Raw genomic sequence first — 13739 nt, forward strand, 5'->3', positions numbered from 1 at the left:
ATTCGCCGACCGGGCCTATAAGTCACCACTCTCCCACACCTTTTTAAACCCCAAACCTTCTAGCCCCTACGCTCCCCAAATCTTACTCTCTTTCTCTAAAACAGTAAAAACTCTCTGTTCGTCTCTCCGTAATCAGTAGGAGAAGAAGAAGGGAAAACCCCAGTTCTTTCTCTTCTTCTTTCTTCTATTTTCTCTCTTACTCGCTCTACAAAGCCCACTGTTTGGTTCTCAATCTCTCAGTGCCCCTCTGTTTTTATTTTGGAACCCAGGAAACAATAATAACAAGTAGGATCTATGGCGACAATTAATGGGTTCACTGAAAGTGCTCAAGGCTACCAAGACATTGGTATTAATACTACGGTGACCGCTGCAGCGGCGCCACCGAAACAGCCCCATCCTCCCGCAAAGAGTGTTGATTCCCAGTCTGTTCTCAAAAGGTAAATCTCCTTTTCTGTTGTCACGCTGTTCCTGTGATGGTTGAAGATTGATATGATAGGCTAGATGGCTCCTTAAGGGTTTGGGTTCTTTTACTTTTTATCTTTTTTTCGTTGTGAGTTTTTGAGTTCTTGAATTGGTTATTTGTTTCTGCGTTTGCATGTATATTGGGTTTATCTGCATGATCTTCTCGTCGAAAGGCTTCTTAGAAAGCTAGATAGGTTATTTAGGGTATTGATCTTTTATTTCTTTATTTTCTCTCATATTGATGTTGAATATTTGATCTTTCTTGGGGATTTGTAGGGTCTCTAATTCGGTTTTCTATGTTACTGAAACAGGTTGCAATCTGAATTGATGGCCTTAATGGTAAGAACCATGCCATAGTTTTTTCTTCAAGAATGGATTGTCTGTTTTCTTTAGTTACTGGGGACAAAGTATAACACGTTTTAAATTTTCAGAATTTTCTTTAATCTCCCTCTTTTTTTAATCAGCAATCTACAAATTATTCTGGTGATCTGGGGTTTTAAAATTAACTTTCTTGGTTTATAACTTAAATTTAGATGAGTGGTGAATCTGGGATTTCTGCCTTCCCTGAAGACGACAATATATTCTGCTGGAAAGGAACAATTACCGGAAGCAAAGATACAGTGTTTGAAGGAACAGAATACAAACTCTCCTTTTTGTTTCCTAATGACTACCCATTTAAGCCCCCAAAGGTCAAGTTCGAGAGCGGCTGCTTCCATCCCAACGTTGATGTATTTGGAAATATTTGCTTGGATATTCTTCAGGTACTTTCTCTTAATCAATTTTTTTTTTTTTTTTTTGGGGGGGGGGAGCTTCTTCCAGTCGTTAAGTTGAATTTTTCAAGCAGTTTTTTGGCCACCATTTTTCATGTAAGGTTGAATAATGTTTATGTGTAGGATAAATGGTCATCTGCTTATGATGTGAGAACCATCTTGTTATCTATCCAAAGTTTGCTTGGAGGTATTTATTTTCTCTTTTTGCTGTGTTTCAAGTAATAACCATTTTTTTCCAGTAATCCGGCATTAATCTTTTTTCTTTCCTCTGTGAAATTCAGAACCAAACATTAGCTCACCTCTAAATACCCAAGCAGCACAGCTCTGGAGTAATCAAGAAGGTGATTACATATTTACTTTTCTTCCACATGCATAACTTGGTTCCTTTTCCTTTGGAAAAAAAAAAAAAAAAACTTGTTTACTGAAAAGTGTCTGACAAATGCCTCCTCTGTCTTTTACAGAATATAGGAAGATGGTGGAGAAGTTGTACAAGCCTCCAACTGCGTAGTTTCATGGGTTGTAGCAGTTTCACAGCCGAAGAGTTTATATGAGCTTTCTTTAATTAATGTTCTTTCTTTTTGGAAGATGAGACGGACTGAATTTTTTCCCCATTTTTTATTTTCTTCTTCCTGTGTGTTGTGTTACATTCCTTTCTTCTTTAATACTGTCGGAAAATCATGGTCCTTTGTAATAAATGAACGTCAATTAGACAATTGTTGCTCTCTCTCTCTCTCTCTCTCTCTCTCTCTCTCTCTCTCTCTCTGTGACAAAGCAAATATTCTCTGGATAGATGAATTTTTCCAGAACCATTTTTCGAATTTCTTCTCTTTTTCAATGGAATGTGCTGGGAAAAAAAAATGCCAGGCAATGAACATATAAATTCCATTCGGTCACTGTTGAGGAAAACTACAGTGACTTGCTTTCTTTGAGAAGTTCATATTCGTGACTTTATTTCCCTTTTCATATCTTATAACTGGGCCGCTGCGGCAGTGAAATCCCTAACACAGGCTTTATGAAGTGTTGTTCGGATGATGGTTGATATTGGCGGTGCAACTAGAAATCCTAAACAACAATCTCGTTTGGTATATTTTCTTTGTATAAGATATGATTTTGACAAACCGAATATAGTGTTCTCCTTTTGTACCGGTTCTTTTGTGAAAACCGAGGTGTAAAAAACAATGGAATTGAATTGGAGGCTTAAAAATAAGTACTTACACGAGCAAAATAAGTACTTAGTCTCTTCTCATGGCTTAAAGATAAGAAGGGGTGAAAGAAAGAGCGGAAATTTGTTGTCCAAGCAAAATAGCAAGATCCAAAACACGAGCAAGTGCATGGAATCTTTCCTAGATGTGTTACCCAAGTGTATAAGTATTTTGTTGATCTAAATGGCGGCCAGAGACAAAAAACCTCTGTTGAAAATGAGGGGGCTGGTCTCGAAAGAGTGGCGAATTTCTTCATTGTGTAATTTGTGTGTGAACTGTATAAATTGATACAAAATTATAAAATGTTCCTTCCAAAAATTTGGGAGTGCACCTTTCCCAATGAATGGATATTTCTGATTTTCTTCCCCTAATTGATGCAGGAAGAAAAGATTATTTCGTTAATCCTCCAGGAGGATAATTTTTGCGTAAAATAGGAACACAACGAACAGCAATTCAGAGTCAGCAATTAGAGTCAGTGAAATGGTCTATCAAAAGTGTCTTGCAAGTCAGCAAGTGAGATTAAGGAACCTTTTGCCTCGGGGGGAGAGAGAGAGTGTGTACTTCAACACAAGTTAGATTCATAATAACAACTCAGCATGGAGAATCATGGTGTCTCAGAGGATCCTGAATCCTGGATCCACATGGAAAACCAACATATCAAATGTTAACAGTTCCCATTACAAATAAAAAGTTAGCATGGCTAAGGTTTGGGTGATGTGAGCTGCCTCAGGTTGTACTTAGCCAATCCCTTGTACTGTTCAACAACCCCAATTAAGCACACGGTCTGACAAAATGAAAACAATAGGGAAAAATATTATCAAATTTATCATGGTCAATAAAGGCTTACTTAATAACAGACATCCAACAAGTAAAAATGCTTTCACGTCAAAACTTGATAAATGATTTGTAAGTACAGGGTAGGTAGTGAAATGAAGTCGATGCTGAGCTAGAGAATTCTTTTTTTTTTTTTTTTGACAAGAGAGCTAGAGAATTAGCTATATACAGTAGCATATTAATTTCTACTAGACTAACCCTTGGATAACTACTAAAGTTTCAGGGTACATGAAAGAAAAATGAATAAAGATGATATGAGATTTTAGAGAGAGAGAGAGAGAGTTCTTGCTCAAAGTAAACAAATGATTGAACGAGTCAAAATCCCAAAGTTCTCCAAAACTCTTACAGCTAGGGAGTGTCGTTATTTATCATGGAACAGGATCAACAAAATAAGATTCAAACTCAACACAACAAGATAAGGAGAGTTCTCTTACCTTGATAATTTCAACTACAATGGTTTTGTCAGGATTGTTAAGATCAACTTTATGCGGTCCAGGAACGGATTTTGCAACTGCATTTATGATCTTCATCCTATCAATACCACTATTTGCACGAGCTTCAAACAGTACTGCAAACTGCATATAGAGAAGATACACTCCAAGTAAATACATAAAACAGGATTGTAGCTTGTATTGTCTGCTGTGGCCAAGGAATGTGATTTTTGCAAATATATACAAGGATGCAAAATGGTCAAAAAGGCCTGGTGGTTCAATTGCTTAGTCCATTTCTTTTCCTTCGGTTTTGGAAGAGATGAAAAGGGTGAGTAGGGCAGAAGAAATAACTAGACCTGATGAATCTGAATTAAGACTGTGATCTTCATACTTATAAAAAAAAATAAGACTCTGATCTTCATCCAGTTACATACTCCCAAGTTAAAAACTGATAGATATAAAAGTATTTTACACTCTTGTAGTTCCTAACTAGGTGTATACTTCCAGTGTACTTGGGCTATGCCCATTTTCATATCAATAAAATATACTCTTTACTTATAAGAAAAAAAAAAGTATTTTAAGCTCATCAAGTTACATTAGATGCTATCTCTCATCCCAATAACACTTGCTTGAGTTCCCAGCTTAAAGACAAGGATTTGGTACGTTGATCCCTTTCTAAAAACTCTGACACCAAATAGCTAAACAGCAAACCCCCCCCCCCCCCCCCCCCCCCCCCCCCCCCCTCTTCTTCTTTTCTCTGGCCAATGAAACAAAAGTGGATGGAATCATCAACTCATCCCAGATTTTCAGGCACCCAATAATCATAGAATCCTAGGATTTTACACAAAAATGCAAACACACACAATAGATATATACTGTAACAAGGAACCAGTGACATGGAAGGTCAAGAATCTCAAGATCATATTAATGCTGTGTCAGTCATTCTTCTTTCGTGAATGTAAATGACTAGATTGCAACAAATAAACAAATCACACCACAACAGTTTCCAAAAGCAAAACAAGTGGCAACATACATATCAAACTGGATCTAGAACTTACAGCATGTCGTGTTACACGCCATCCCTAAGTATAAAATATCATGGTACTGAACCACATTTTATGCAGAAACCCAACCCGCAATAACCTTAATCTAGAATTGTGAATTTGGTCAGGTGGGTTTGTCACTGTGTATCAGTCCTAAGCTTGGACTGTGCCCAGAGTCACTTCAGTGTAAGTTTATCTATTTATGCGAGATCTCTCTTTAATTTTTCTTTCTTTTCTTTTCTTCTCTTTTCTTTTCCGATGGCACATTTTAAGTTCAAAGTCAAAACAACTAAAACCAACTTGCAAGCATTAATGACAAACTAGAAAACAACTCGGAAATCAGTGCACCTCTGGCTCTGGCTGCATTTATGAAAGAGTGTTTGCGAAAAACAATTCATTTGAAAATCTTGGTTCACTCTTCTGCAAAAATGTCCAACAAGGTGTTTCATGGAATAGTTATCCCTTGGCAGCATTAGAATCATTTGGAATCTGTTTATCAAAAGGTAAGATAAGGAATGGTAGAATTGATTAATAGTATAATAGTATTTACCTTCTGTGGGTTTTGAGTTTCCACTGGAAAATATTGTGCCACAAGAGGTTTTATTGCTCTTGAAATTTCCTCCTCTGAAGTATAGCATGCCACTTCAATAGGTAGCATCCTTAAGATGAACCTATAAGCCAAACAAGCATGTCAGCTAGATGGCACAAATGTGGAATTTCTTCTGTCCATGTACTTTGTGTAGTTTAGCAGATAAGAAAGGAATGAACCTCGACATGTGTTTCCTTGTTGATGCAGCAGATGTCATTATGTGCTGCACAATATCTTTGGGACCAGGGTCTCCATCTATCTTCCGCATTTGAATGAAGACAACACCATTACATCCCGAATCAAGCTTGACAAAGCGCCTCTGCATAACAATTCATCGACAGTACAAGAGAAAAATAAAGTCAAAGACAAGCCCTTTGAGTCAGAACAAAATGAAGAATGCCAATATGCCACCACCAGCAAGGGCAGTTAAAGATTTGAACATATAGTATACTTCAAGATATGAGAACCTGCAAAGGGTGAATAAAAACTACAGATCACCAACAACTTGAAACCACCAATGGCGATAAGGTTGATTTTGTATATTCCCAGCTGTTGTAAAGGGCAAGGAGTCACGAACATTTATTAAAAAAATGAAAAACTATTGCTATAAAAACTCGGTAGACTGGCCACAGCAAGTCAGTCTATCATTATTTTGCATTCAAAGATTTGATATAACATCATTTCAAGAAAAATAACAAAACATCTCCCTCACATTTAGATCCAAAAGAGTACCACATAAGTTCTGAGTTGAGATGCCATAATGGTTTGATTTGGTCGTGGCATTAAATTTTGTCTCCACCCTCTTTCCTTCTCTAGCCTATGGAATTCCTATGTGAACCGAGCAAAGCATAGAAGCCCCCCTCCCCCTATCCCCATTTCAATAGAGGTGGTTTAATTACCATCAGTGATTGAAGGCCCTCTGAGATAAATTAGAGGGAAGCAGAATTGATACAACAATTCTGATACCCAGTTCAGGAAACAGTGTGGATAAATGAAAGAGAAATGATATTTGCAGTCGTGAAGTGCGCAAGCGCCACGCAATCTATTTGAAAAAAGTGAGTAAATACGGGACCACATTGAAAAAAAAACTAATTTTTTAATAGTAGATCCCACTCTTTTTCAAAACGATTGCACGGTGCTCACACTCTACGACTATATGTAGCATTACTCTAAATGAAAATATCCAATAAATCTTTACTTTTGGGGGGAATGTAAATCAGATTTTAAATTCTGCCTACCCAATTGATCCATTTGGAAATGTGGTTAAAATGTGATACTACTCTAATAATAATAATAAACTTTGATAATAAATAAATAGATGCATACAGCAGCATGAAATTGCATTTTTAGTCCATATAGACCAGAGACACAACATACAAGACATTGAAACATGTCGGTAGCAAACTTAATCAAATTTGCACTGCAGAAGAAATGGGTAGATGAGGCTAAAATGTGATACAACTTGAAAAAAATCTTTTAGACAAAAACTTGCATGCATACAGCAGCAAGAGATTGAAGCTTTTAGTCCAGACCAACCACGAACCCGAGACACCACATGTAAGACATTGAAACATCACATTAGCACTTTACAAAATTTGCACTCGTGGAAGAAATGATTAAATGCACGAGCAACCAAAAATTATTAGCATAGTCTATACAGAAAAAGCACATCTCCTTATAAAAAAAGAGCGACTAGACTACAGAGATGGAAAAGATAAGGATACATGAACAAAAGCTAACCGAAAAATAGGCTAAAGAACAGTAATTAGAAGAAATGCCAGGAAAATTATTAAGCGTGACAAAAATATTCAACAAAATGAAAATAATAATAATAATAATAAGTTAAAGAATAATTCTAAAAACCTTCAGGTATTGATGCAATTTCCATTTTTTTTTTTATATAGGTAATCAAGAAGTTTTATTCATAAGAAAAGAAGGAAGTACATAAGATGTATGCATGAGAAGTACCTAACTAGAGTTTAAAATAGAAAGTCATAAACATGAAGCCCATTAAAATCAATGACACCCCCCCCCCCCCCCCAAGAGAACAAATTTTTTTACCAATAAACAGAAATTTAATTGATGATAATAGGCATAGCCCAAGTATATGGGACATATACAAGAGCAACACCTACGCATGATTGTCTTTGGTGCCATTGAATCTGATAAATTTAAAAATCAACTCAAACTAAAATCAATCGAGTTGCAAAGTTTAGCAGGCTAACTCACCTTATTCTTATCTCCCAACTCTTTGAGTTCAGCCTCAATTAGCCTATCAATGGACGTCTCCTCCACTTTTTCATAAATAACATGTTTAGATGCATCTGTTTCTAGACATTGTTTCTTTTTTGGGGGCTCCTCAGTTTCTTTTGGTTGATTCTCATGTTTGTCACCATCCGCCTCAATACCATTAGCTTTTTCTTCTGTCTGATTTTCATGGTGCATGCCATCTTTTGTATGAGGATCAGGCTCCTCATTTATTGCATTTGGATGACTAGCTAAATCATTCTGAGAAGTATCTGATATAATCTGGCCTTCATCCTCCTCCTCCTCCTCATCATCATCACCACTACTAGAAGACTCGGAATATGAGAACTTAATCTTCTTATTTAAAGGTTTATTGGGTAACTCAGCAAGCTTCACACCTGAATCCTTCCCATGGACTAGCTCTTCATAAAACTGAGATGAAAAGCGAAAACCATGAGGATAGTTAATTAACTCCACCTCATAGATAGAGGGAAGTGAGGGTTCAGAAATTTATATCCATCCCTATGCAAATAGCAGCATCACACGCATACATGACACATATGACAAACCTCATCACAAAGGGTTTTGTCATACTCCTCATCAAAGACACATAGACATTAATGCTACAAAGGAGCTTTATCTATAATTTTTCTCAAACTTCATACAAGAGAGAAAATTAAAAACCGAGGCAACAGAACTTTTAAAATCAGGCAGGAACCAGAAGTGGTGCATGAGACCCATACAATCAAATCAACGTAATACAGCAACCCCAGGAGCAGAAAAAGGTAACTAATGGTGTAATATATGGGTCCTAAATTAGGATTTAGAATTAAGGTTATTATTATTATTATTATTATTATTATTGTTATTATTATTATTATTTTTAGTAATGTTATTATTTTTTTAAGATCTGTTTTGAGATAGTGATTGTATTTGAGTGGGATTCTTCCACCCTTCACACCCATATGCCTCTCAGTGTTTATTTCCTAGTTGGAGTAGTTTCCTACTTTGTAGCCAAATTCAAGCTTCAAAACCCTATCTTAAATCTTCTCTTTTTATTCACAGTATTCCTCCCTCATGCCAAGAACAACCATGGCTAGAACCCAGTGAAGTCAAAGTTTGCTATACAGCAAACCAGCCCTCACAGCAACCACCTCGCCAGAAACCACCACAGAGCACGCTGACAGTACGCCCTCCTTCCTCCACTGCATGCATTGACCCATAAACCCCTCTGTCATTTTCTCTCTCCACCGTGAATAATAAAAACAACCGTGTGTTGTTGCTCAACCCACCGTTGACCACAAAGAACGTCGGACCACCACTAGGTAACCCAGAAATTGCCGGCCAGCCAAGTTCTGTCGGACCCCCACTATTCCAAGGGAGCCTCCAGATGTGCCGCCGTGACTAGCACCCAGATCCACTGCCACCCACAGTCTTCTCTCGATAACACGCTACAACATGGGAACCAAGAAACAGAGCTAAGAGGTAAGTAGCATGCTCATAACTTCATGTGTGTGGTATATTAGTTTGTCATCTTTTATGAAAATGTGAGGTTTACCATAACTTATGCTACGCTAAGACAGTAAAAGGTTAGTCCATTTTCATGAACCTTTATGACTTACAATGATACATGGTGAATGAATGAAACTCTGTCTACCATGCTAATATGAATTGTTGTTAGAATGGATGATACTTTATAATAACCACATGTATGCCATGTAATATTCATATAAAGTTTAGATCATGTTATGCTATATCACATAAGATAAACAATAATATGCCATGTTATATGTTATACCATGCACGAGAGTATGTCATGTCATGTAAATTCACGAAGACAAATATGTTCACATGCATTGTGGAAGCAAGTAAAGAAACACATGAATAATAAATAAACTCTAAATGGGCCTCATGTTATGGGTTTTGATGTGTGGTGCCACAAACTCAAACGTGGTTCACTCTATTTTAAGTGATATCACAGACCCAAACGTTTATAACTACATGATATGACACGTTACACAGTGCCACGGACTCAAGCATGGTTCACCCTATTTTAAGGGATATCACGGACCTAAGCGTGTATCACTACATGATATGACACGTTACACAGTGTCACGGACTCAAGCGTGGTTCACCCTATTTTTAGTGATACCCGGACTCAAGCGTGGTTCACCCTATTTTTAGTGATACTCAGACTCAAGCGTGTATCACTACATGATATGACACGTTACACGGTGCCATGGACTCAAGCGTAGTTCACTCTATTTTTTAAGTGATATCACGGACCCAAGCGTGTATCACTACATGATATGACACGTTGCTTGGTGCCACAGACCCAAGCGTGGTTCATCTCATGTTATGGTATGTATTTAGTGTCAACGACAGTTGGACCGATGCTCACAGATAATAATGATCACTAAATAAGTGAAAGACAAGATGAACAAATCATGCAAGATTAATAGGAAATACATAGGGTCAGCACTCATGCATCATGCTACATGAAATTCCATGATTTTGTTAATTCCGCATATGTTGCGAAACATTGAAGTTTTTGCTAAAGCTAAATTAATTTACATTATGATAGGCTACTACTGAGTCTTCGACTCATTTGTTCCTTTTATGTTTTAGTATCTCAGATGTTAATTGCGTGGACACAGAGCTGGAAGGCCAAGAGTATATTAGTTTCAGAGACTTGGACTGGAATAAGTGTTATTTCCACAAGGATTTAGTTTATGATTAAAAGATTTGAATAAGTGATCACCACATAGAACTAGTTATGCCTTTTCATTATGTTTCGGCTTTATGTTATGAAAGACTGTGATGTTAAGTTAGTTGATGATTCAATAAATGAGGTATTTTCATAACTTCGAATCTCTTTACCGGGCATTATGTTATGAATGTACGTAACTCTCCTACTCTACGGGAAGGGGTGTTACAAAAGGCCTCTTCCACTGGAACATTCATCAACATTTTGTTTAAATTGAATATTCAAAGTGTAGTTCATCAAAACAAGAGAAGAAATAACCCAAAGAAAACATAAATAATGTTCCTTTATCTAATTTGTTACTTATAACAGAACAAAAATCCTAGATACTTTTCATAAAAATAGGGCCAATGAGATGCGGTTAATAATCTCTACAAGGTTATTAGGTCATTCACTCCAAAGCATCTCAACTTTGGGGATAAATATAGCCTCTCCACTTTGGAGATACTATAACCAACTGGAATTTGCTACATTTTCCATTAATAGTTTCCGCTCAAACCTTATAAAGCAAGGATAATTTTAAGCATAGAATTTTTTTTTTTATAAGTAATTTTAAGCATAGAATCTAAAAGGAGCTTAGAAGGATAAACATCTTATAAGCTTTGATGGGGAGCATCTACCTAACTTTATCTTTCCTTTTGGGTTAAAGTGTCAGTTATTGCGAAAAGAAAAGCATTTGATCATAAAAAGGACAGCATTTGCATAGATGGACAGCTTCTAGCTGGATTCTTTTTTTCAGATAAGTAACTCCTGGGTGGAATGTGAATCACATATAAATGCAAAGACTCAATGAGTGAACAATAGCCACATGGTATGAACCAGAGCGTTGATCTGAAGGAATTTTTCCACAAGATGGTTCTCAGTTATGCGCTCCACAAAATGGTTTCAATGCAGAAGGGAAGGATTGACCAGGTGCTCCACCATCTCATTTTGATTTCTTTCCAATGCACTGCCAACCAATACAAAAAGAACAAACAAACTCGGTCCCCTGCTAGCTCATGATTCAGGAAATTTAGGGTACCTTCAGGCTTATAGGAAATTATGGTGCATGTAGAATTCTGGCTCTAAAGGAAAGATCATTGAGAATCTCCCTATCTTTTCCAAAGAACGGTGCAGAGTGAGTTGTGAGAAAATACATGGTTCTCGTGGATTAGTTATTTTTTCCTGAAGTTTGTCCATTAGGAAGTGCCTAGCCCTAATCATTATTTTCGTGTTAAATTATGAGGTCATGAGACAAAAAATTAAGGATGCCCAAAAGAGTTAATCCCATGCTGTTCATGAGAGGGTCGCACAATCGGCCAGGGACCACATCTCATGAAGTGTCACTGAGTTTCAAATTCCCACCTGTCCCTTGTGCCAAACTCACTCATCTAAAAACAAAATGCAGTTTGTGTGAACATTAGAGAAAAGAAGCAAGAGGGGGGAGGGGCAAGAGGCCAATGGACAGATACCAAGTCATGTAGAAACATTAAACAATTCCTAGGAGAAGTAGCAACTGAAGCAGAAAATGCTTCCATCAAGTTTAACACTTTACGACTGATAAAAGCCTTCAAACTATCATAGGTCATATCAGGCCTGCTACTTGGCATGCATGTACAAAAAATAACCAACCGATACAAGGATGCAGTGAAACATAACACTAGAGATATGAAAGCAAGAGTTAAAAGTATATATGTTGACGAGAAGGCATTTAAAAATAACAAAGTAATTACAAGCTGATAATCCCAAATAAATGGTTAAAGCATGTTATAAGGAAAACACGTCATAAATTGAAGGTAGGGAAAGAATGAGAGCACCAAAAGAATAAGGCTAAGCTCCTGCAAAAAGATTTTTTCTTAAGCAAATAAGTACCAAAGCAAGTTGAAGGTGGTTGAAAGTATGAATGATTCAATTTAATTCGAGGTGCTAGATGGGAATACTCTAGTGATTTTTTTTATTTGATTTTTATACACCAGGTTTCAGATAACAGGCCCCATATTGCCAAGATGCTGCGGGATGTGAACCACGATTCAGTCTGTACTTGATGCTTTAAATTCCCCCCCCACCCCCCCCCCCCCCCCGGGGGGCAGGTGGTGGGGTGGAAATTTGCACATATCTTAAATTCCCAATTTTAAAGTTAAATTTGTTCCATTTTTTCAAATATTCAGCCATATTCGCACATGCTTAAACAGATTCCCTAAATTATTGGACCAAATATTCCACTAAAATAAAGAAAAAAAAAAAGGAAAAACCAAATTGCCAACCGAATTAGGCCAATTTTTTGTCCCTTTTAATCTTGTTTAACTTCACCTCCAATAACTTTCATGTTGCAAAAAGTAACTTGGCCAAATATCAATCTAATTCAATCCCAGACTTCTGTCAATACTAAGGTGACTTTAATGTAAGTTCATAAATGATGGGGAAAAAAACCTTTGGAACCCGGAGGAGGAAGCATGAAGACACAGACGTTAATAACAAACAAACACATGCCCACAAAGAATTTAAAGATTAAAGATCCAACTTTTATTTTTCAAAAAACCAAAAAAATTGAAAATAACATGTCATTCAAGACAGCAATAAGAAACTAAAAGCTCACATACACAGAGAGAGAGAAAGAAGGATATACAGAGTCAATAACGTTGACGGCTTCATGAGAGGCTTGGCTTTCCCGGCCTCCGTCACAGGTAATGAAGAAACCTTGTACTCCCGGCCGCAATGGGTACGAACCCTTCCTCTTCACTGGCTTCTGGAACACATAGAAAAATCATTGTATGTGAAACCAAGTTCACAGAAACTGCACAGTTAATATCAGAGAGAGAGAGAGAGAGACGTTGTGGGGAAGATAGCGCTGCTTTCTCTTCTTGCCCTTGATGGCGTTGTTGCCACCACCGTTCGACTTCGACTTGGTGTCCCCTGTCATCGAGAGAGAGAGAGAGCAAAGTTCAAACTAGTTAAGAACTTGGAGGGTTTCTAATTCCATATACGGTTCTGCTCCTTCTGAAGCTTCATTTTTCTTTCCCTTTTTTTTTTAATTTTGTCTAAAACTTTCAAAATTACAAATTATGAGTGAAATTATAAAAAAATGGGGAAAAAACAGTATAGGTTCTTTTCCAGGGCTCGAAGAATAATTAAGGATAGTTTTAGCCTTTAGGGCTAACACAATTAAGAATAATTAGATTCATTATTAGGGTGTAATCAGTTCGATTTAGTTTAGTTTTGAACAAAATTTGGGATCGAATCGGTATATACCGATTTTGTATTTTCAAGAACTGATTCCGTACTGATTACCCTCCTAAACCGATATTTCCGATTTTATCAATTCCGATCCGATTTTAATATATTATATAATATATATAATACTATAGTGATAATATATTATAATTATATTATAGACTACAGTGATATATTTTAATATATA

The 13739-nt window shown here is 36.9% G+C and overlaps 2 protein-coding genes across 3 annotated transcripts; one reads left to right on the forward strand and one right to left on the reverse strand.

Moving 5' to 3' along the window:
* Positions 1-38: 38 nt before the first annotated feature.
* On the forward strand, positions 39-1945 carry LOC121239864 (ubiquitin-conjugating enzyme E2 20-like). Its single transcript, XM_041137216.1, has 6 exons — positions 39-437; positions 774-801; positions 996-1223; positions 1356-1419; positions 1514-1573; positions 1694-1945. Exons 1-6 carry the CDS (start codon positions 295-297, stop codon positions 1738-1740), a joined length of 570 nt encoding a protein of 189 aa, XP_040993150.1. The 5' UTR covers positions 39-294; the 3' UTR covers positions 1741-1945.
* A 941-nt stretch (positions 1946-2886) lies between these two features.
* On the reverse strand, positions 2887-13367 carry LOC121239863 (THUMP domain-containing protein 1 homolog). 2 transcript variants are annotated; one of them, XM_041137213.1, is made up of 7 exons: positions 13152-13367; positions 12948-13067; positions 7561-8010; positions 5511-5650; positions 5293-5413; positions 3703-3843; positions 2887-3218 (listed from the first exon to the last, which is right to left on the reverse strand). In XM_041137213.1, exons 1-7 carry the CDS (start codon positions 13239-13241, stop codon positions 3135-3137), a joined length of 1146 nt encoding a protein of 381 aa, XP_040993147.1. In that variant the 5' UTR covers positions 13242-13367; the 3' UTR covers positions 2887-3134. The 2 variants fall into 2 exon arrangements, with proteins under 2 accessions (XP_040993147.1, XP_040993148.1); XM_041137214.1 differs by having other exon boundaries at positions 12948-13064; positions 13152-13313.
* Between the last annotated feature and the right edge of the window lie 372 nt (positions 13368-13739).

The sequence above is a fragment of the Juglans microcarpa x Juglans regia genome, chromosome 7D (assembly GCF_004785595.1).
Source record: "Juglans microcarpa x Juglans regia isolate MS1-56 chromosome 7D, Jm3101_v1.0, whole genome shotgun sequence".
NCBI lineage: Eukaryota > Viridiplantae > Streptophyta > Magnoliopsida > Fagales > Juglandaceae > Juglans > Juglans microcarpa x Juglans regia.